A 22,502-nucleotide genomic window follows, 5' to 3' on the forward strand; every position below is an offset into this window, starting at 1 on the left:
CATACAGCTTTGTAAGCAAATATTTTATAGTCAAAAGACAGGAAAACGTATTTGGTACACAAAAAAGAAAATCGTCATGTAGACTGGATGTCAATAATTTAATAAGTGTTACAAAATCTGTTATACACTTGTTATTGTATATTAAATTCAAGTATGGTTGCATGTTTTCTTTTCTTGTTCTTTCTTTTTATTAACCACAATCACTCGTGTAGCTATGATATGAAACTCTTATTCTGTAAATTTGAAATATTTCCCTTTGAAAACTTGATCTTGATTGTATGCTTTGTTGTTTCATTCTCAGCATGCGTTTTGATTCATAGAAAAGTGGTCCCCTTTTGTTTCTCTCCTTTTTTTCTAAGGCGACCTTTTTATGTGCTTTTGTTTTTTTCCTCTATTTTCTTTTATATATCTGTTAATGCAAATCGAGCACTAGTTTGGTTTTATCTTCTTCTGTGTTTCTGAATTCTGATTTCTGGGATTGATCACCTACTAGGGTATTGCCTCTCTCTGTCTCTGTCTCTGTTTCTCTCTCTTACAAGTGCCCTTGTGCTATTGTTAAATGATTTAAGTGATGCATCAACATGACATGATTCTACAATTATTGGATTCTGAAATGCTGGAGAATCTCTGGTTTGATAATTATTTTTGTTTTTTAAGATTTGATTACTTTATCACAAATGCAGTCTCCGAAATTTATATTTTGTTAAAGTGATGTTGTGGTAAATTGCCTATTCCGGTTGAATTCTGGTTTTGAGACTAGTTTTAACTGAAAGGCTTGGTTGCTGTAAGATCTCATGGCTTCTTTACAGTTGGAAACATGGTTCTCTTCGATCTCTTTCTGGTGCATTTCTGCATTAACTACTTCTTAAGAAATGGTATGGGTTTGTTTTGCAATTGATCGTGCACCATTCTAAAGTGGGGCAAAGATAAAATCATGAGGGTGTTTTGAAAAAAAAAATAATAATTGAGGAGTCAGTGGCTAAGTTGCATTGCATATAAGACTTCAGATTTAGTGTTTTTGATTCCATAGGGACTAATGGGATTTTCTAACGTCTCATCAAAGAATAAGACGGTTTTTAACCATTGGGTAAAAAGTTAACTGTGGTTAGAGTTTGCTTAGGAACTGATTGTGATGTGCTTTTCAGGTGGATACTTCATATCTTGGAAGAAATTGTAATAAAGTTGAACCATCATAGAGGATGAATGGGCAGAAAATTAAGCGCCGAGTGGGTAAATATGAGGTTGGGAGGACCATTGGGGAGGGAACATTTGCAAAGGTGAAATTTGCTAGGAACTCTGAGACTGGGGAGCCTGTGGCTCTTAAGATTATTGACAAGGAGAAGGTTCTAAAGTATATGCAAGCTGAGCAGGTACTTCAAGAAATTTTCTTTGACATCACACTCTTGTTCTACCTTCCCATGTATTATTAAGGCATACATTTTTATGTCTAGTTGGTTCAAGACACTGATTAAGCATGGCTTTGTTCTTCAACTTAGTTTTAGAAGGCATTAGGTTTCAGATTTCAAATACATATTTTTTTGTGAAGTTGCTATAGGGCCTCACTTGGGGAAGTAAAATCTCGATGTTTTCTCGATGTATTGTCACAGATCCAGCGAGAAATAGCCACAATGAAGTTGATCAAGCATCCAAATGTTGTTCAACTATATGAGGTCTCTCTCTCTCTCTCTCTCTCTCTCTCTCTCTCTCTCTCTCTATCTATCTATCTATAATATTACACCCACAACCGACATCTTGCCTCTCACTTTTTGACATATATTCTTCTCTTTTTATTAGGAACAGATAAACTTTGACTCAAATGTTGCTGATGGAAAGAGTGATCAACTCTGTTATGAACTCAATTTACTGGCCTATGTTTGATATCTTTACTGTATCTTTCATTGCATTTAATCATTTCTAAAAGTTTTCCTTGCCTGAATTTGTCCTATTTTTAAAACCACTGTCTGGGCATAGAACTTAAAAACAGTCTGTTTGATAAAGAATTTAGCTTACCGTTCAAGAAATTTGTCAAAGTGTCATGAAATGATATTTGAAGTCAAAGGATTATAAAAGTTTTCTAAATGTTGAAAATAAACTCCTTCATTTGAGGTTCTAAACATGTTTATTCACCCCATCTAACAAAAGGAAATCTCATATCAATTTTGCTGTCTTGTTTTGATATTTCTTCACCCTGCTGGTGAACTTTCTGCCCCATAAATATGATTATTTTTCTGATCAATTAAGCACTTAATTTGATGTCAATCATCCTTGCCGCTGCTGGTTTGAAGACCTTCAAAAGTGATTTGCACACATTCCATTGGAGCTAATACTCAAGACTCATAACAAATACCTTATCAAACTAATTGACCTCTCTCATTATTTGCTTTCTAGCCGATATTCAAAGAACAAAGATTGGAATTCTTATGCACGAAACAAATTACGAAATTAATTATCAAACAAATCCTTATGCACTAAATTCATTTCTTAAAGTGCATCATGCAAGATTTCATATCTCATTTGCAGGTCATGGGGAGCAAGACAAAAATATACATTATTTTAGAGTTTGTGACTGGGGGAGAACTTTTTCATAAAATTGTAAGTAAATAAATTTTTCTTAGATCCTATTTGGTTATAATTTTCTTTCATTTACGATTGATTCTAGAACTTGATTAGGAAAATATAAAGTGGATACATATTGGATTACATTTTGGGTTCTCCCACTCCATTTGGCTTATAATTCTATAGTTTTGCTCTAGCAATTTCGTGCTTGCTCATTCCTTCCATCCCCACTGCTATCATAGTTGAGATGTAAAAGGGTGTTGTGTGTCTTAGTCCGTAAGTTGCAATTTTATTGAATTGGAAAAACTTTTGTTAAATGTATTTTTTTTCTTGTGAAGTTAAACAGTGGACGGATGAGTGAAAAGGAAGCACGCAGATATTTCCAGCAGCTTATAAATGCGGTTGACTATTGCCATAGCAGGGGTGTCTACCACAGAGACCTGAAAGTAAGCCTATTAGCAATATGCTGATTCATCAATTTATTTTCTTTTGATTAAAGAAGGTAAAAAAAATACTTACTTTAATTTCATTGTTATTCATATAACTTTGTTCTGCAGCTAGAGAACTTACTATTAGATGCTTTTGGGAACCTTAAAATTTCTGATTTTGGATTGAGTGCACTTTCCCAACAAGTCAGGGTAAGAATGATTTGTTGCCTTCTCAATTAAATTTGGGTAAAACATCATTTTGCAATTTAAAATTTGCACCATTGGTTAACTTAGTCCTCTATATAAGGAAAAATGGTAAATGTAGCCTGACTCTGGCAATTATAAGTTAATTTGAAGCCCGACTATGGCACGCATCAGTAGCGCAGCACAAGGACTAGACTTGCTTTTTCAGTATGTTTGGGGAAGAAAACTAAAATATAATTGACATACAAAATCAAACAAGTTTCAGTTATATTAGTAGGGAACTTAGTCTTGAAAATTTGAATCTCTCAAAAGACAAGCACGTTAGTTTTCTACTTTTCGGCAACCAAAGTTGTGACAGATCCTGGCCAAGTCACTGTTCTTTCTATCTCATAATATCCAAATGTTCTGAATTTGAATATGAATGACAACTGGCAGGATGATGGACTGCTCCATACAACATGTGGAACTCCAAACTATGTTGCTCCTGAGGTGCAGACAAATTATATGCTAAATACAAATTTTCTACATTTAAAATCATTCCTGTAATCATATATTCTTGTTTAGTAGGTCCTTAAAGATGGAGGCTATGATGGGGCAGCTGCAGATTTGTGGTCATGTGGTGTGATTCTCTTTGTATTGCTTGCAGGCTACTTGCCTTTTGATGACACCAATCTTTTGAACCTGTATAAAAAAGTAACCACTTTTTTGGTTTTGCATAACTTAATATTATCCTAATATTTTGTGTTTATTATTTTCATTTCTTGGTTTGCAGATTTCAGCTGGTGAATTTACTTGCCCCCCCTGGCTTTCATTTAGTGCCAGGAAATTGATAACTAGAATCTTGAATCCCAACCCCGTGACTGTAAGATGCAAATGAACCCTTTTAGTCAAATGACATAGCTCTGGACAGTTTGAAAAGTTTGAACTCATTACAACTGAAATTTCATTCTTATTCCTAAAGTAAAAGAGCCATTTCACCTGTAACATTTGTAATTTTTGAAACTGAGTTAGCTATGTCATTTGATCGATTCACTATTTTCCACGTATTTGGAATCTCCTTATGTTTTATTTTTGTTAAATAAACCACAAATATTTAAAAGAAGATGATAATTATCATCAAATTAGTTTCATTGTTTCATTCTTTTTTCTGATTTTATATAACTTTATGGCAGCGTATCACTATATCGGAGATTATGCATGATGAATGGTTTAAAAAAGAATACAAACTTCCAGTTTTCGAGGAGACAAAGGAGAGAAACACTGATGACATTGGGGCCATATGTAAAGACTGTGAAGTATGTTGAAGATGACCTGTATGATTTTGGTGTTGGTTTTCCGTATTCATTGTAGTATTGCACACAGCAGTAGTTTCATATTAAGGATTTTCTACAAAAAATGCAGGTACACAATGTGAGAGAGAAGGAAGATCAGCCAACACCCATGAATGCATTTGAATTGATATCCTTGTCCGAAGGGCTGAACCTAGAAAACTTGTTTGACGTAGACCAGGTTTTTAACTTCATATGATAGGATTGTTTTATTATAATGATGAATCTTTAGCATCCATTGTTTTTCTCTCAAATTCTCATCCACCAGGAATCTGGTTGAGATGTGGAAAGGATTTCCAGATACCATGGAAATGAGTGTAGCCCCACAGGCATGTCTCGTTGGATATTCAGCTTTTTATTTACTATAATAGTAAAATCATCATTCATGTTAGAATATATAGTCAACAATAATCATGTTGATTTAACATTGACCAGGCTACAAGTTAGTTAGTGGTTATTGGGATGCAAATTAGCATCTGTTTACCTCCTAATTACCCCTTAAGTACTCCATCGATTAATCATAATCAAGCTATAAATAAGAGATCAAGTGTCCAGCCATTACACATGGTTGCTCTCTATAATTATCTCTTTCAGTATTATTTATTATTCATAACACCAATTATATAGTGTGAGAAGTTTAACCTTTTATTTAGGATTTAGTAATAAAATATAAAATATAGTAAAACATGAATTGCTACTAAGTTATGTAAATTTCAACATACTGAATTAAGGAGAAGATAGTTCTTTTTAGCCTAGTTATTTTTCCTTTTCATAAAAGGACTATAACCATACATTTGGAGAAAAATTCTAATGAAATGAAAGAGATTAGTTTTGAAAAGGAGGGTGGTGGCAGTAGCGTTTTTGAGAAAAGAAAGAAAGAAAGCTAACTGGACACAACTCCGTGAAACTGTTAGGAAGGGAAATAATGAGAAAAAGTGGAAGGTGTTAAGAAATAGACTTTAAGCCTAATTCTACCTCACAAAACTGGTTTGTAAGGTGAGGTTTGTACCTATTTATATACTCTAAATTGGCCTTATCTTTAGTCGATGTGGGACTTCTAACACCCTCTTCACGTTGAGATATTTTCTTCTCAAGTGTGCGATTAGACATTAATGGATGGTGTGATAACAACCTGATAGTGGGTGGAACAATAGATCCAATAATCACCAAATTTTTCTTAGATAGACTCTAACCTATGACTCTGAAACCATGTTAAGAAATGGACTTTAAGCCTAACTCAAACTTATATGTGACAATCAGGTTGCTCTTCATGTCAGTTCTAATCCTGTCTTTCATGAGAGGACTAAAAACATAGAGATTGATTGTCATTTCATTTGAGAGAAGATTGTATCTGGAGACATCAAGATTGAGTTTGTCAACTCAAATGATTAGTTAGTAGATATTTTCACTAAATCTTTACGGGGTCAAAAATTGATTATATTTTAGATAATCTTGGTACATACGATTTATATACACCAGCTTGAGGGGGAATGTTGCGTTTAATGTTAATTATGGAAACATAGTCATATGTTAATTATGGAAACATAGTCATATGTTAATTATGTTATTTTTACATATTCATCTATATTTGGGCTTAGCCCAAATTCTCATTATTATAAATACATTGTCTTATGTATAATTTCTAGACAAGGGAGATTGACTCTAAACCTAATTTTCATCATATTCGTTAGAAGGAAATTTAAAAATAAAATGTAGTTATGCAGTTAGTTGTTTTGGGAGAGAGACTTTATGAGAAAGTCTGTATATAATTTACCTTTGGAAGGTGTTGGGAGTCTTCTTTAGTACGAAGACTTTTTTTTTCTTTTTTCTGTTGTCAGAGGGAGTACCTTGTGTGAAAGGAAGTATCACCTCTGTATGTGGTTGTTTGTGGACAATATTGAGAGTTTTTGATATAATACTACATAGGTTATCAAACCTACATTTTTGGTGTTTTGTTCTTTCTGGAATGTAGAAATTTGGTTTGACCTGCCGGATCTAAAAACAAAGGAACCAAATGGAGAGTCGGCTAAGCAAGCTTAAATGATGGGAAGTGAGCAAGGAAAGGTAGTAGTGGAGCTAAAAGCTGATATGACCATAACGAAATAAAGTTCGTCATATATCAAAGAAATCAAAGAACTGGTACATGAAATCAAGAAAAGTGAGGAAGTGTTTGAAGGAGGGGAGAACTCGATTGATGATGAAGAGAAGAATAAAGAAAGATTGATACATGTTAGCAGATCAAATGAGGAAGGAGAAGAATTACTAAAGCCTTGAACTAAAAGGGTGAAATTATCACATTTTAGAATGATCCCTTAGGATGCCAAACTAGAGCGGATAAAGTTTTTGAAGTTCAGAATGTCACTTCAAAGGAAAAACTACGTTTGGATATCATTAGCATGGAAGGGAATGCAAGCCAAATAAATTTTAGTGTCAAAAGTCCAAGAATCCATCTTGGCAAGGGTTTCCAGCAGCGTTGAATAGGAGATTTGGATGCAGGTACTGAAGTACCTTGTTTGAAAGGTTAGTAACAACAAAATGATAAGGTGGACAATTATATCAAAGGGTTTGAAATGTTGCATATGTCTTATTAGAAGTGGGTTTTAGGCCTAACTCAACCCCACAAAACCGGCTTGTAAGGTGAGGTCTGCATCCCACTTATATATTATAAATTGGCCTTATCTCTAGTCGATGTGGGACTTCCAACACACCCCCCTCACGCCGAGGTATATACATCTCAAGCGTGAGACTAGATATTAATGGGTGGTCCGATAACGGCCCAATAGTGGGTGGAACAATATGCCCAACAAATATCGTTAGGATAGGCTCTAACCATAGCTCTGATACCATGTTAGAAGTGGATTTTAGACCTAACTCAACCCCACAAAACCGGCTTGAGTTAACGAACTCAGTCTTGATATCTCCAGATATGATCTTTTCTCTAATAAAATGGCAATCAACTTCAATGTGCTTGGTTCTCTCATGGAAGACAGGGTTAGAGCTAATATGAAGAGCAGCTTGATTATCACATATAAGTGCCATGTGAGTGATATCTCCAAATTTCAATTCACTAAGTAATTGTTTAAGTCACACAAGTTCACAAGTAGTTGATGCCATAGCTCTATATTCTGCTTCTGCGCTGGACCTAACCACAACACTTTGCTTCTTACTTTTCCAAGATATCAGGTTGCCACCAATAGAGACACAACATCCAGNAGTAGACCTCCTATCAGAAGGGGAACCAGCCCAATCAGCATCTGAATAGCAGACGATTTTTGTATCGTTGTTAGGACCATATAGCAAACCTTTTCCAGGTGATCCTTTAATATACTTCAGTATGCGAACGACTGCATCCCAATGGTCTTCACATGGAGAGTTAAGGAATTGACTCACCACACTAACTGCGAAGGAAATGTCAGGACGCGTAACAGTAAGATAGTTCAATTTACCAACTAATCTTCTGTAACGTTCAAGATCTGAGAAAGGCTCCCCCTGATTTGGTAGGAGCTTGATGTTAGGATCCATAGGTGTCTCAACAGANTTACCGTTCATTAACCCTGTTTCCTCCAAGATGTCTAACGCATACTTCCTCTGAGATATGACAATACCATCATTGGATTGTGCTACTTCAATACCCAAAAAGTACCGGAGTTTGCCAAGATCTTTGGTTTGAAAATGGTGACAAAAGTGTTGTTTCATCTGAGAGATGCNAAGGTAGTCNCTTCCTNTGAGANCAATGTCATCGACATACACTATTAAGTAGATACATCCANCACTTGAGTGGCGATAGAANACTGAATGATNNGCTTCACTGCGAGACATACCAAATTGTTGAACAACACAGCTNAATTTACCAAACCANGCCCGAGGAGACTGTTTTANGCNATATAGGGATTTGCGAAGACGACATACCAATCCAGATGACTCCCCCTGAGCAACAAAGCCGGGCGGTTGCTCCATATAAATTTCTTCGTGCAAATCACCATTAAGGAAAGCATTTTTGACATCAAATTGGTAAAGAGGCCATTGTTGAAGAGCAGCCATGGCAATGAATAGGTGAACCGAGATCATTTTCGCCACTGGAGAAAAGGTATCACCATAATCCAAACCAAAAATCTGTGTGTAGCCTTTGGCAACCAGTCGAGCCTTCAAACGATCAATTGTACCATCAGAGCCAACTTTGATAGCATACACCCACCTGCAACCAACAACATACTTTCCAGATGGTAATTGGACAAGCTCCCAAGTTCCACTTTTCTGTAAAGCACTTAATTCATCCAGCATGGCTTGACGCCAGCCAGGATGAGTTAAGGCATCACCCACAGATTTGGGAATTGACACAGAAGAAATGGATGAGAGACATGTGTAAAAAGATGGAGATAATCTGTGGTAACTAAGAACAGTATAATGGGGGGAAGGGTTACGAGTGGAGCGTATACCTTTACGGAGTGCAATGGGCAGGTCAGACTCATTTGCTGGAGCCGGAGGAGACATAGGAGGCGACACTGGAAGTGAGTCATGAGACGGCACAGGATTGCGGCGACTATAAACTTGAAGGGGTGGAGTTGAAGGACGATCCTGTGGGGAATGAGAGTCTAAAGAAGGAGAAGGATCACAGAAAAAAGGAATATCAACAGTAGCAGGTGGAGGTACAGACCGAGAAGATAAATGTGAAAAGTAAAACGAAGATTCATCAAAAGTGACATCAGCCGAGATGAAATGACGATTGAGGGAAGGGGAAAAACACTTATAGCCCTTTTGTGACCATGGAAATCCTAAGAAGACACATTTGTGAGATCGAGGAGATAACTTATCAAGACCAGGACTAAAATCATGAACAAAACATGTAGACCCAAAAAATCTAAGAGGTAATGGATGTAAAGGGTCTTGAGGAAATAAGATAGAATGAGGGATTTTGTTATCTAGGACAGAAGACGACATGCGGTTTATGAGATAACATGCAGTGAGAACTGCATCACCCCAAAAATGCGAGGGTACTTGACCATGGATTAGAAGTGTACGAGTTGTTTCAATAAGGTGTCTATTCTTGCGCTCAGCCACCCCATTTTGTTGAGGGGTATAGGCACATGAGGTTTGGTGAAGAATGCAATGAGAAGCCATAAAATGTTTAAATGGTTGAGAAAGGTATTCACGGCCATTATCACTGCGTAAAGTGCGAATAGAAACCCCAAACTGAGTTTTTATTTCATGGAAAAAATTTTGAAAAATAGAAAACAACTCAGAACGATTCTTCATTAGAAACAACCAGGTACACCTGGAATAGTCATCAATAAAGGTAGCAAAATACTGAAACCCTAAAGTTGACTTAACACGACTAGGTCCCCAAATATCAGAATGAACCAATGAAAAGGGGGATGACGCTCGTTGTAAAACACTACGAGGAAAGGAACTACGAGTATGTTTACCTAACTGACAAGACTCACACGACAAACTTGATAATTTTGACAAACTAGGAACAAGTTGTTGCAGTTTGGCAAGACTGGGATGACCTAATTGAGCATGAAGAAGGGATGGTGACTCCATGATTACGCCAGCATGTGGAGAAGGGCGAAGATGATATAGGCCATGAGACTCACATCCTGTGCCAATCATGTGTTTCGAACTCCGGTCCTGCAACCAAACAGAGTCTTTGGAAAATGTAATAACACAATTAAGGGAACGAGTTAGACGACTGACGGACAATAAGTTAAAAGGAGACCCAAGGACATAAAGTACATGATCAATGGATATGGACGGAAAAATATGAACAGTACCAATACCATGAGATGAGACTCTAGACCCATCAGCCATTGTTATCGAGGGTAAATTATCCGGATATGACAAGGAAGAAATCAAGGACTTGTTACCAGTGATATGATCGGTGGTGCCTGAGTCAAGGACCCAAGATCCGAGAGAGTGAGTCAGACCAACAAAAGGAGTACCTATGAGTGTAACAGAAGCAAATGTAGTGAAACTAGAGTGTTGACAGTCCTCATACCATCTGAGAAATTCCTGAAAGAGTGCAGGGTTGTCTATGCTATTTGATGAAGTAGGATGGTCTGACTGGCGAGACAGACTCCGATCATCACGTTCGATAGCCATGGAGAGGGAGAAACCCTAAAAATTCAACGTGCTCCGATTGACGCAACGACCACAGATCCATAAAGAGGGCGAGGAGGTGATTCGGATGGAGTGGTCGCCGGTCGATTCTGGAACTCCGGCAACGGCTCCAATGAGACTCCGGCGGTGGCTCCGGCGACGGTGGCAGCAGCGGCGGCGACGGATCAACACACACACACATAGATCTCCACATTGGTAAGATATTGTCCTCTTTGGGCCAAGTCCTCACGGATTTGCTTTTGGTACCACTCCAAAAGACCTTTTATCATTGAAGATATCTTATGTGTATATAAACTCATATCCATCTCTTATTTTTTTTGATGTGAGACTTTGTTTGTACCCAACAAAGTATTACATAGTTTTTCTCTCAATCACAAAAGAACACTTCACAAGGTCTTTTGTGTATGGTATTGAGAGTTTATTATATAATACTTTACTTCACAAAGTCTTTTGTGTTCTTTCTTTCTTAACGAGAAACTTAAAATAAACAATGATTTTGGTTTAAAAGGAGTTTTTAGCTAAAAATGTCCAAACAAATAAATTTAAAACTCTTAATATTTAACTTTTAAGACAAAAGTTTGGTCCAAACATCACCTAGTTAACTTTATTACAACCTGGTTTGGATGAGAACCTTTGATTTGCAATGCGTAATTTATGAGGTTTCTTACTTTAAATTAATGTGCGGATTGTTAATCTGAAGTTATTGGTTACAGGGATTTAAAAGAGAAATAAGGTTCACATCAAAATGCTCTGCTAATGAGATAATCAACAAGATTGAAGAAGCTGCAAAACCTCTTGGTTTTGATGTGCAGAAGAAAAATTTCAAGGTAATCCAAGCTTGTGCAACTTATTATGTACATGCACTCGTTTAGTTCCATTCATGTTAATTTTCTTTAATTAAGAAGTAGTCATTCACAGATGAAGCTTAAAAATGTGAAAGCTGGAAGGAAGGGAAACCTGAATGTTGCCACAGAGGTACATCGTTGCTATAGCCTCATTTCTCATAACATTGAATATTGATGTTGATAGGTTTCTTCTCAAGAAACCTTCACAAACAGTCACAGACTACACCAAACACACACTATCAACTCATGAATAACCTCTTCCTTTTATTAACAATAACCCAAAGTGCAGTATATCAGAAACAAAGAGAGCCTAACCTCCCCCACAGCGTAACAATTCCTGTCAGAATTCACAATTAATCAAAAGCTGTATAAAAAGTTTATTCTAAAACTATTTATATGAAGTTATTTCCCGCCTTTCCTACCTGTCAAAGCAGTTAGGCTATTCACGTTTCTTACGTCTCTCGTATACCTTCAACCTCCTAACAGATGTACTCGTGGCATTTTAAACAGATATTTCAAGTGGCACCTTCTCTTCACGTGGTTAAGATTAATAAGGCAAAAGGTGATACATTGGAGTTCCTTAAGGTATCTTTGTCTCTCAATTCTCATTGAATTGATTTCTATAGTATCTCCTACATTTTAAATATAATTCTTCTGTTCTGAACTTTTGAAACCTTTATGACAACCACATAATAAAACTAAACTTGAATTTATGACAACCATTTTACCTTCTATTGTCTCTTTTCTGCATCTTTAGAAATAGTAATTTTGAAATGTAATCTTAGTAAAATACTATTGCAAATAATATTTGTAATCTTCGACACTATGTAACCTGAGTGCTGATCAAACCATAACAAGAAGTTTTTGCTTAGTGACATTCAGAATGGTGTGGTTTTTATTTAACACCCTTGTGTTCCTTCTAATTCTAATTGAAAATAATTTGCCTGTTTGACATTGCAGTTCTACAACAAGCTTTCAACACGCTTGGAGGATGTTGTTTGGAAAACTGAAGATGACATGGACGATGCAAAGTGAAATTGATGTAACCAACAATGTTGTTTCTTGGTGTATAGAAATGTCCTAATATGTTCCATCGTCATCAGATCGTTGTCCACATTAACTTTGGTAGGTTTGGTTGGGCATATAGCAATGTTTTCCTTGTTGGAAAATCGAGTTTGTCAATACTCTTCTAATGTTGAACTAAGTTCATGAAACAAGAAATATGGAAGACATTGTATATCTCCATTTTGTTAGTAACGATCTATTTCCCATTTATTGCCATTATAATTTGATAACGTCGTTGTGCATATAACAACAACTGAGAACATACTCTTGAGAGAAAGATGCCAACAAAACAACATCAAAGTAAAAATGATATTAAGAAAAACAATATTATATCAAGAAAAAAAAATGAAAAAGAACATCAACATAAGTTATTGATAGAAAAAACTGAGTCAGTGCAGTTAGTTGTCAGTTGCATAAAGACTATTAATAAGGGAAGTAGTTAGTAGTTAGGTGGAAAAATATAATTGTATAGTTTTGTAAGGACTACAACAAATAAAGTTAAATAGTATTTTAAACTAGAATAATATCATTAAAGTTAATAGTATTTTAAACTAGAAAATTCAAATGCCTAGACTTTGGAACTTCTTATTTATAAATTCAAATGCCTAGACTTTTCTGTTGAACTATTTGCTTGCATGTATCATATGATCAAGGCCATTTATTTTTCTCCCATATAAGCCAATGCAATTTTTGAACCCAAATAAAGAACAATGATTGTTCTACCTTTTGAACCTTAAGCCTAAATCTGTAAAAAAAAAAAAATCTTTTGAAATTTTTGCCTTGAGCTGAATTAAGTATATTTGTATGGTATGGAGAAAGGTTCAAGTTTGGAGTTGGAGAAATTTAAAAAAGAAATGTGAAAAGAAAAAGAAAAGGAGCATTGAGCTAAGTGTTGAATGAAATTGAAAAAGAAAAGAAAAGAAAGGAGAAGAAGAAAAAGAAGGAAAAGCTCAATGAATGAAAAGTTGGGAGTAAGATGAGAATGGTTTCTCAAATATAAAGAAGAAAGAGAGATTATGGTTAGAGTGAAGGAAAATTTTTATTCTCTTAACTCAAGGATTTTGTTTTCTAGAAAAACCAGTTTTCTTCTTAGCCTAGCCACGTTACAAGCCTTATAAAGTCCTTGTGATGATAACATGCTTGTGAATGTGTTTTGATGTGTTTAAATGAACAAAAAAGTTTATTTATGTGACATTGTGATAGTAGAGTGAAAGAGGCACTGACACCTCACTATACACCTTTGAGTTTGATTGAAACACTTTTAAGTGCTTGAGTGAAACGTTGCATATGGTGAGGAATGGTTCCATGCATTAAAGAGAAGCAGTTTTGTCTAGTTATTGATCACTCATCTTTTTGCTTCTGTTGTGTATTCATTGTTATGTGAGCACCATAATTGAAGCTTAAGTGGCTATGACATCATTATGTCTTGATTGATCTTTCTATGATGAGCATACATGAATGATTTACTTGTCTTAGAGAAAAATGATTTTTAATGTGCTAGACCGTTGTAGTATATCTATTCTATGTAAGCCAAGTTATAGTTTTTCTTGAGGACAAGCAAAGTTTCAAGTTTGGGATTGTGATAACAGTTGAAAATACCGCTATCTGTGATGTAATTTTGATATTAAATGCACTTTTTTTGACTTAGAAACCGACTTTAACTCATGTTTTTGCTTTAGTTTTGTGAATAAGAGAGTTGAGGTTATACTTGATGGTTTTATCACTAAATTCCCTTGTTTTGTAGGCTATTGGAATGAATTTAAAGAAGATTCAAAGTATCAAATGGTTGGAGTGCAGAAAAGTCTACCAGAATGCAAAAAAGTCAACCAGAGTGCAAAAAAGGTCAACCAAAATGCAGAAACATCAACCAGAGTTAAAGATACTTGCCTTCAAATCTGAAATCTCTAAAGGAAAGAGTTCAAGAAGAATTGAAGATGATGATTTCGATGATGATGAGGAAAACACGAGCCTCATGATAAAGAAGTTTGCTAAATTCATGAAAGCAAAAGGTCAGGATAAGTACCATGGAGAAAGGAAAGATAATCAAGGTTCTCCATCAAGTGTCAAGTGCTATGGATGTGGAGAAAGAGGACATGTGAAGAGTGACTGTCCTAAGAATAAGAAGAGTCAAGAAAAAAAGGAAAGGAAGTTCCCAAAGAAGAAGAATGTCTATAGAGCTTGGGAGGAAAATGCTTCTAGCTCTTCAAGCTCAAGTGATTCAGATGAAGAAGCAAATCTTTGCTTAATGGTTGACTCATTTGAGCCTTTATCTCCTTTCTTTCAATACCTTTTAGCCCTTAGCCACGTTACAAGCCTAATAAAGTCCTCACAGATTGGATAATGTTTGCTCAAATTTTCATAAAGTTTAATTTTGCGATAAGGGGAAATGACTTTCAATGTGTCATAAAAAAAAGAGAAGAAAAAAAATAAATAAAAAAGAAAAAAAGAAGAAAAAGTAATGTTTCTGGAAGAGGGGATCACCCTGCCATCTAACCAGAAGCATGCAAAAGAAAATCAAACCAATTGGGGGCCATCCTTTTAGCCGATCCTGTACATGCCCACTACCTCGTCCAAACTGAACCCCTTGCCCAAGAAAAGTTGGGACAACTTTGTGAGTGTCATACAAATTTTTCATCAACCCATGATCCCAAGACTGGGGCAGCTTTGTGAGTCTCATACAAATTTTTCATCAACCCATGATCCCAAGACTGGGGCAGATTTGTGAGTCTCATACAAATTTTCATCAACCCATGATCCCAAGACTGGGGCAGATTTGCAAGTTTCATTTGATTTGTTCACCCTAATTTTCATGGATCGATACCCCTATGCTCATTTTCCCAAACACTACACCAGGGCAAAATTTTTGGTATATCGTGTTTTGTCTTGACATTCACATATTACATCTCCGTCAAGGAGTGTATGAGGAATGATGTGCCCACATGGCTGTCTTAATCTTCTCCAAACCCTCCTAAACATCTCTCATTTTTCACCTACCAATTCAAGCATGTTTGCACTGATGTCTCGAAAGAAAAAGTCAAAATGCAATAATCTCAAATTTAGATCTCGGATATATGACATTACTCAGTTTTCACAAAACATTGAAAATAAAGACCAGTTTGATGATTGCAAGTAAGATGACTGACTCAAGCAAATGTTTTTCATCAATCCATTAAAAAGAAAATCTTTCGGATTGAAACTCTCTTCATTCATATGGATGGTTATCGAATCCTTCATCAAAAATACAAAAAAAAATGAAAAATGAAAATGATATTCAAATTTTCTCTTTCAAGTGATTTTGTTTCTTGTCGATCATGTTTTTCTCTCATATTGGGGTTTTTGACACATCATGATCATGCATAAGGATTTTGACACATTGTATTGAGGGTTTCAACACCCTGATGTCTTTTCAACAATCAAATTTTTGTCGAAAATAACCAAAACATTTCACAAAAGCCTAATTTCACCTGGTCATTTCAAAATTTCGAAAGCCCAGTTTGATCTGGCCATTTCAAAATTTCAAAGCCCAGTTTTATCTCGCCATTTCAAACTTTCAAAAGCCCAGTTTCATCTGGCAATTTCAAAATTTCAAAAAGCCTAAAATTTCAAATTTCAAAAGCCTAGTTTCACCTGGCAATTTCAAATTTCAAAAGCCCAGTTTCGTCTGGCCATTTCAAAAATTCAAAAGCCTAGTTTCCTCTGGCCATTTCAAAATTTCAAAAGCCCAGTTTCATCTGGCCATTTCAAAATTTCAAAAGCCCAGTTTCATCTGGCCATTTCAAAATTTCAAAAGCCCAGTTTCATCTGACAATTTCAAATTTCAAAAGCCTAGTTTCATCTGGCAATTTCAAAATTCCAAAAGCCCAGTTTCATCTGCCAATTTCAAAATTTCAAAAGCCCAGTTTCATCTGGCAATTTCAAAATTTCAAAAGCCCAGTTTCATCTGACAATTTCAAAATTTCAAAAGCCCAGTTTCATCTGGCAATTTCAAAATTCCAAAAGCCCAGTGTCATTTGGCCATTTCAAAATTTCAAAAGCCCAGTTTCATCTGGCCATTTCAAAATTTCAAAAGCCCAGTTTCATCTGGCAATTTCAAAATTTCAAAAGCCCAGTTNATTTCAAAATTTCAAAAGCCCAGTTTCATCTGGCAATTTCAAAATTTCAAAAGCCCAGTTTCATCTGGCAATTTCAAATTTTCAAAAGCCCAGTTTCATCTGGCAATTTCAAAATTTCAAAAGCCCAGTTTCATCTGGCAATTTCAAAATTCCAAAAGCCCAGTTTCATCTGACAATTTCAAATTTCAAAAGCCTAGTTTCATCTAGCAATTTCAAAATTTCAAAAGCCTAGTCTCGTTTGGCAATTTCAAAATTTCAAAGCCCAATTTCACCTGGCAATTTCAAAATTTCAAAAGCCCAGTTTCCATACTGGCCCATGAGCCCAGTTTTTACACTGGCCCCAAAGCCCAGTTTTCAAACTGGCCCTCAAGCCCAGCTCGCCTGGCCCCCAAAGCCCAGTTTCCACACTGGCCCACAAAGCCCAGTTTTTACGCTGGCCCTCAAGCCTAGTTTTCTACACTGGCCCATAAGCCCAGTTTTACCTGGCCCTTAAGCACAGTTTCTACACTGGCCCATAAGTCCAGCTCGCCTAGCCCCCAAGCCCATTTTTCAAACTGGCCCCTAAGCCCAATTTCACACTGGCCCGCAAAGCCTAGTTTTCACACTGGCCCCTAAGCCTAACTTGAGTTTTTATTCTTTCTCTTTCTCTTTTGAAATCCAGACGAAATTAGTGTCTATCTTTACTTAGCTTTTACTTTGATAATACGAAAATACTAAATTTTCATATTATCTAGTAATATCTAAGTAAAGAGGAGCAGTTGTCAACACCCAATTTCGTCCGGATGATTAAATAATATATGCATTTTAATTTTGTTTTCATTATTTTATTTTAATGTTAGTTTTTTCATTTTTTTATTTTAGTTTTTATTTTACTTCCTACTATTCTCTTTTATGTTAATTTCTTTTTGTTGTTTAGTTTTATTTTTATTGGTTCTTTTACTTTAATTTTTATGTTAACAAGAAAAAAAAAACTAAGAAAACAAAAGAAAAAAAGAAAGGAAAAAAAATAAAAAAGAAAAGTGTAATTCTTGTCTTTTAGTGAAAAAAAATAACAAAAGAAAAAAAAGAAAAAAGAAAAAGGAGGTTGGGCTGATGAAGGTACAACGCGTGTGTTGGAGGAGGGGGAGCAGGAAAAACGGTTTTCTGTAGGCGATTTGGGGAGTGGCAGAGGAGTTCGGATGGTAGGATTGGGTTCGCAGAGGAATTTGTAATTGAGGAAAAAAGCAGGCAATCACGAGGAAATGGAGAACAACCTAAGAGCAAAAGAGAGAGCACACTACTTAGAAGGAGGTCATCCATTCGAGAGAGAACAACTTCATTGGACCTTTAGAGAAAAACACAAGGTGCCAACTAGAGGAAGGAAAAGGAGACCGCCGGAGAGGTTGATAAAGGTATTCATAGCTCCAAGAGGTAAGGGCCCCTTGCTTACTCCTTGTTCACACCTTGCCGCACAATCGTCATGTAAGCTAGTTGCAATGTATGCTGTTGGGTATTACTCTGTTTTGAATATGATGTTATGGCATGAATTTTTCCTTTCCCTGTCATTAATCAATACATTACAAGCAAACACTTTCACCTTCAACTCCACCGGCATCATCTAGTCTCGCACACTAACTTCATCATCCATCTTCCCCACCCGACAACACCTAAACCAGCTTACTTCTTCCTTCACCCCTATCCAAACCATTCCACGCTCACAAGCACAACCTCAATCATCGTTTTATCTTCTTCCACCCACACACGTAACACCTAAGGTCACGGACACCAGGTCTTCGTCCACCACCACATCCGAACCACTTCCTTCCCCATGTGAACCTCCATCCCATGGACATTTTCCTTAGCACCACCATCCTCACAGATTCCAGAAACCACCATACACAGTCTTAAGTAAAAAAAAAGGCAGAGAACAACTCACCTAAATCCAAACTCACACACGCACAATACCATAACAGAAACCCAAAATACCAGCACAAACCCAATGCTCACAACACTATCAGTAAGGCTCTCACCCAAGTCAAGAAAAGAAAGGAATAGGGCAGGACAACACCGACGGCGGTGGCGATGCCAGTGGCTATGGCTGGATTTCTGGCGCGCCTCGTGTGACGTGTAGGGTTTGCCTGAATCTGTTTTGGTTTCGCAATGTATCTTAAGACGAGCGAATTCGAGGAAGAAGATAGGGGGTTCGTGCGATGCTTTAGGCGAAGGTGGCAATAGCCGGCCGTGAATTGGGACGAACCTCGACGACGGTGTAGGGTGGCGGTTCGATGGCTAGCTCTGGTTGGTGATGGCTCCAGTGGGGCATGGTGTCGCTGGCGACGCTAAGGCCGATTGAAGGTGGTTGCGCAGTGGCCGTCGGATGGAGGCAGTGGCGTGCGAGCCCCAACCCTGAGTTGTGCGAGAGAGAAACGCGAGACCTTGCGTCTCTGATGTTTCAGTTTAAGAGTGCAAAATGAAGGAAGGAATTTCGACGGGGGTTACTCCCTCCACCTCCCCATTTGTTCCCTCTACCTCCCCTTTCTCTTTTATCCTTTTCTTTATTTTTTAATTCCTGTTTTATCCTTTTAGTAAAAGTTTTTTTAAAGTTAAAATTTTACAGGGTAAAAACAACAGATGTTGACATCCGTATTCGGATAATCATATCCGTTTAAGGGGGAATTGCACGTTACTCCCTTCACTCATCCTTTCTATTATTAACTTCACTAATTCTCTTCTACTCTCGTTTTGTTTGCACATATCAAAATCAATCTGATCCCAAAGTTTCAAACACAGACGCCCTTTTTCAACATCAACGATTCGCCGGAAAAAATGATAGACGCAGGATCTGCGTCCCTTGCCGTCGTCTACTCTAACGATAACTGCGACATCAACGTTGGCACTGTCGTGGTGGACCCCTCGCTCAACTTTAAAAGTCTGCTCTCGCTCCTAAGCCAGATGACTGGGATCTCCCCTCACCAGTTCTCCGTATACCTCGCCGCCATCGAGACTGACCGGAAAATTCCAACCTCGTCGCCGAGAGGCTACGGGGCACTACTTTTTTGTCAAGCACTTCAAGCGCGCGAAGAAGGTGTCTGCGAACGCAAAGAAGCAGCCGCTGGAGAAAGTCATGCTGCTTCGTCGTGCCTCCGTCGGAGATCCGCCTTTCAATACGACGTTCGCGCTGACTACGAGCAAAGATTGATGAATTTTCAGATGGAGAGAGACTCCTTTCGGATGAATATGAGTGCCGCAATCAACTGTGTCGCCGTCGGGAGAGAATCACCGATAACCTCCGCCGCCATTTGCGAAGACTGTTTGAAAGCGAATACGGACGGAATCGACGCTGCTTTTCACCGTGCATGCTCGATACGATGACGGTAGGATTCCGGTTGTTGGTGGGACCAATTTCCTAGCCAGCAAAAATTTCTGGTGCTCGAAGGTTCTAATGGACAGGAGTGATTAAGTTGAATAAAGAAGAGAGATTGGAAATTGAACAGAGAAGGAAGGATGTGGAAAGTGCTTTTGGAGACTTTGTAAATAGAGAAGAAAAGAGAATGACGAAGCTGTGGGAGTTGAGGTGGATCTCAAAATTGGAAGAGGTGAGACTGTGAGTAAGGACAAAGTAAAAGTTCACCTAGGTTTGAGAGTTACTCTGGTAAATAACTAAAATAAAAAAACATAAAATAAAATAAAAAGGTTAAAAAAGTAAAAGAAGAAGGATAATTTTGTAATAAAATAAAAAAAAGTAAAAACATGGGGAGGTGGAGGGTGGAAAAGGGGAGGTGGAGGGAGGAACCCTCAATTTCGACCCCTTAGAGCTTCTAGGTCAGGAGAGTGTGGGTTTGGATGCTGGGCCCAACTGAATAATAAAAAAAAATCCCTTTCCTCTAGCATCCCCATTTCTCATCTTCGCAGCCCCCTTTATTTTCTGCATGGGCCATTGGGCCAAAAAAAAACAAGAAAACAAAAACAAAAACACGTTTTCTACACCCCTACTTATGCTAAATCGTGCCCCTTCCCAATTGGGCTTGGGTCCAATATGATATTAGAACTCACACACCTGTTTTTCATTTCCACACCCCGGGCCATTTGGGCTTAGGCCCAATCTTTATATTATTTTATCATTTAACTTTTAGTTTATTTTATTTCTACTTTTTTTATTTTATATTCATTTTTCTGCTTTTTATTTTTCATTTGGTTATTTACTTATTTATTTTATTTTATCTACCTTTAAATAGATATTAAAAACAACAAAAATGTATTTTAAAAGGTTTAAGCACACGTGCGATCATTCTGTCGGCCTTGTGCTAAAATCTTTTTCCTTCTTTTATAAAAATAAACAAAAATTTATTTTAAAAGGTTTCAGCACACGTGCGACCATTCTGTCTGTCTTGTGCTAAAAACCTTTTTCTTCTTCTTCTTTCAAAAAATCAATAAAAATTTATTTTAAAAGGTTTAAGCACATGTGCGACCATTCTGTCGGCCTGATGCTGAAAATCTTTTTCTTCTTTAAAAAAAAATCAATAAAAATTTATAATAAAAGGTTTAAGCACATGCACGACCATTCTGTCAGCCTTGTGCTAAAAACTTTTTTCTTCTTCTTTCAAAAAATCAACAAAAATTTGTTTTAAAAGGTTTAAGCACACGTGCGACCATTCTGTCTGCCTTGTGCTGAAGACCTTTTTCTTCTTCTTTCAAAAAAATCAACAATTTTTTTTTTTGAAAGGTTTAAGCACACGTGCGACCGTTCGCGTAGGCCTTGTGCTGAAACCTTTTCCCTTTTTCTATAAAAATACCAAAAAATATAAAATCTTCAAAAACTGAAAACATCTTCATTTACAAACAAACAATCTCTCAGCTAGAACTACGTAACCCTGATTTCTCATTTTGAATGAGAATACGTAGGAGCAAAGTCAATCCTTGTCGGGCCCAAAAAACTAAAAAATATTTTTGTTTCTTTATATCGTTGTTCTTGGGATAGTTAAACATTTTGCAAACCACATCTTTATTCGCGTATTTAATTAAAGTTACTGCCTTCGAGCAGGCGTTGTAGGGTGCTATCACCTTCCCTACACGTAACCGGCTCCTGAGCCCAATCTTTGGTTTTCGTGGATCATGTCTTCTCTTTATGGTTTTTTCCGTAGTTTTCCAGAATAAACTATGGTGGCGACTCCAAAAATCTCTTTTTCCAAATTGTTTTCTTTGGATCGTCGTCTCGTCGTGATTCCCGTTGCGACAGTAATATTTTGAAACTCTATTGTATTGAAATTCTTGTTTTATTCATATGCTTGCATATGCTTATATTATCAATTGTTGGCTTTCTTATCTATGCTTAATGCTTTTTTCGTTTAACTCATTCGGTAAGAAGATATTTGCCTTTGTCGATACGGGAACGTACGGGGAAGTCATGAACTGATAGGAAATTCCTTGATTAAGCAATACTGCCTAGAGATAGGGGTAGGACGATCAATTGTATTTTTCTTCAGTGTTCAATGCACACTAGTAAAAAAAGGGTTTATACAGCGCACATTATGCCACGGTTCATCAGAAACCGCAGCATAATGCTGTGCGGTGGCACTTTTGTAAATAAATTGAACTTATATGCCGCGGTTCCCCACATAACCGCGACATATACCCCTGTCAACCAACCCCTTTGACTTCACGTCAGAGAAAAAAATTTAATGACAGGGGAATAGGTCGCGGTTCTCTGACCAACCGCTGCCTATTCCCCTGTCAATTTAATGTAGGGCTGACTGTTGGGGAATGTCAGCAGGTGGCAGGGGGAATAGGCCGCGGTTCTCTGACCAACCGCGACCTATTCCCCCTGCCACCTGCTGACATTCCCCATCAGTCATCCCCTGCATTAAATCG

At 37.1% G+C, this 22,502-nt stretch overlaps 2 protein-coding genes across 10 annotated transcripts; both read left to right on the top strand.

The window, feature by feature from the left end:
• The first annotated feature begins 44 nt into the window (after positions 1-44).
• On the top strand, positions 45-12,992 carry LOC106753361 (CBL-interacting serine/threonine-protein kinase 3). Of its 9 annotated transcripts, none has more exons than XM_014635158.2 (16): positions 45-151; positions 1,146-1,370; positions 1,608-1,670; positions 1,795-1,872; positions 2,521-2,592; positions 2,895-3,002; positions 3,114-3,194; positions 3,624-3,677; positions 3,756-3,881; positions 3,961-4,050; positions 4,361-4,483; positions 4,590-4,697; positions 11,347-11,460; positions 11,552-11,608; positions 11,989-12,063; positions 12,439-12,987. In XM_014635158.2, exons 2-16 carry the CDS (start codon positions 1,200-1,202, stop codon positions 12,511-12,513), a joined length of 1,395 nt encoding a protein of 464 aa, XP_014490644.1. In that variant the 5' UTR covers positions 45-151; positions 1,146-1,199; the 3' UTR covers positions 12,514-12,987. The 9 variants fall into 9 exon arrangements, with proteins under 9 accessions (XP_014490644.1, XP_022633215.1, XP_022633216.1 ...); XM_014635157.2 differs by lacking the exon at positions 45-151 and adding an exon at positions 161-875; XM_022777492.1 differs by lacking the exon at positions 45-151 and adding an exon at positions 161-494.
• Positions 12,993-19,352: 6,360 nt separating this feature from the next.
• Positions 19,353-20,745, top strand: LOC106753343. Its single transcript, XM_014635142.2, has one exon. It carries the CDS (start codon positions 19,461-19,463, stop codon positions 20,004-20,006), a length of 546 nt encoding a protein of 181 aa, XP_014490628.1. The 5' UTR covers positions 19,353-19,460; the 3' UTR covers positions 20,007-20,745.
• Positions 20,746-22,502: the final 1,757 nt, after the last annotated feature.

This window comes from Vigna radiata, unplaced genomic scaffold, assembly GCF_000741045.1.
Source record: "Vigna radiata var. radiata cultivar VC1973A unplaced genomic scaffold, Vradiata_ver6 scaffold_222, whole genome shotgun sequence".
Classification (NCBI taxonomy): Eukaryota; Viridiplantae; Streptophyta; class Magnoliopsida; order Fabales; family Fabaceae; genus Vigna; species Vigna radiata.

Excerpts from the sequence above, each read along its gene's own strand:
- LOC106753361 (XM_014635158.2), top strand. The coding sequence starts at position 1,200 with ATGAATGGGCAGAAAATTAAGCGCCGAGTGGGTAAATATGAGGTTGGG. Across the intron at positions 2,593-2,894 it reads GAGAACTTTTTCATAAAATT|TTAAACAGTGGACGGATGAG; the intron begins GTAAGTAAATAA and ends TTTCTTGTGAAG. Across the intron at positions 3,195-3,623 it reads CACTTTCCCAACAAGTCAGG|GATGATGGACTGCTCCATAC; the intron begins GTAAGAATGATT and ends GACAACTGGCAG.
- LOC106753343 (XM_014635142.2), top strand. The coding sequence starts at position 19,461 with ATGATAGACGCAGGATCTGCGTCCCTTGCCGTCGTCTACTCTAACGAT.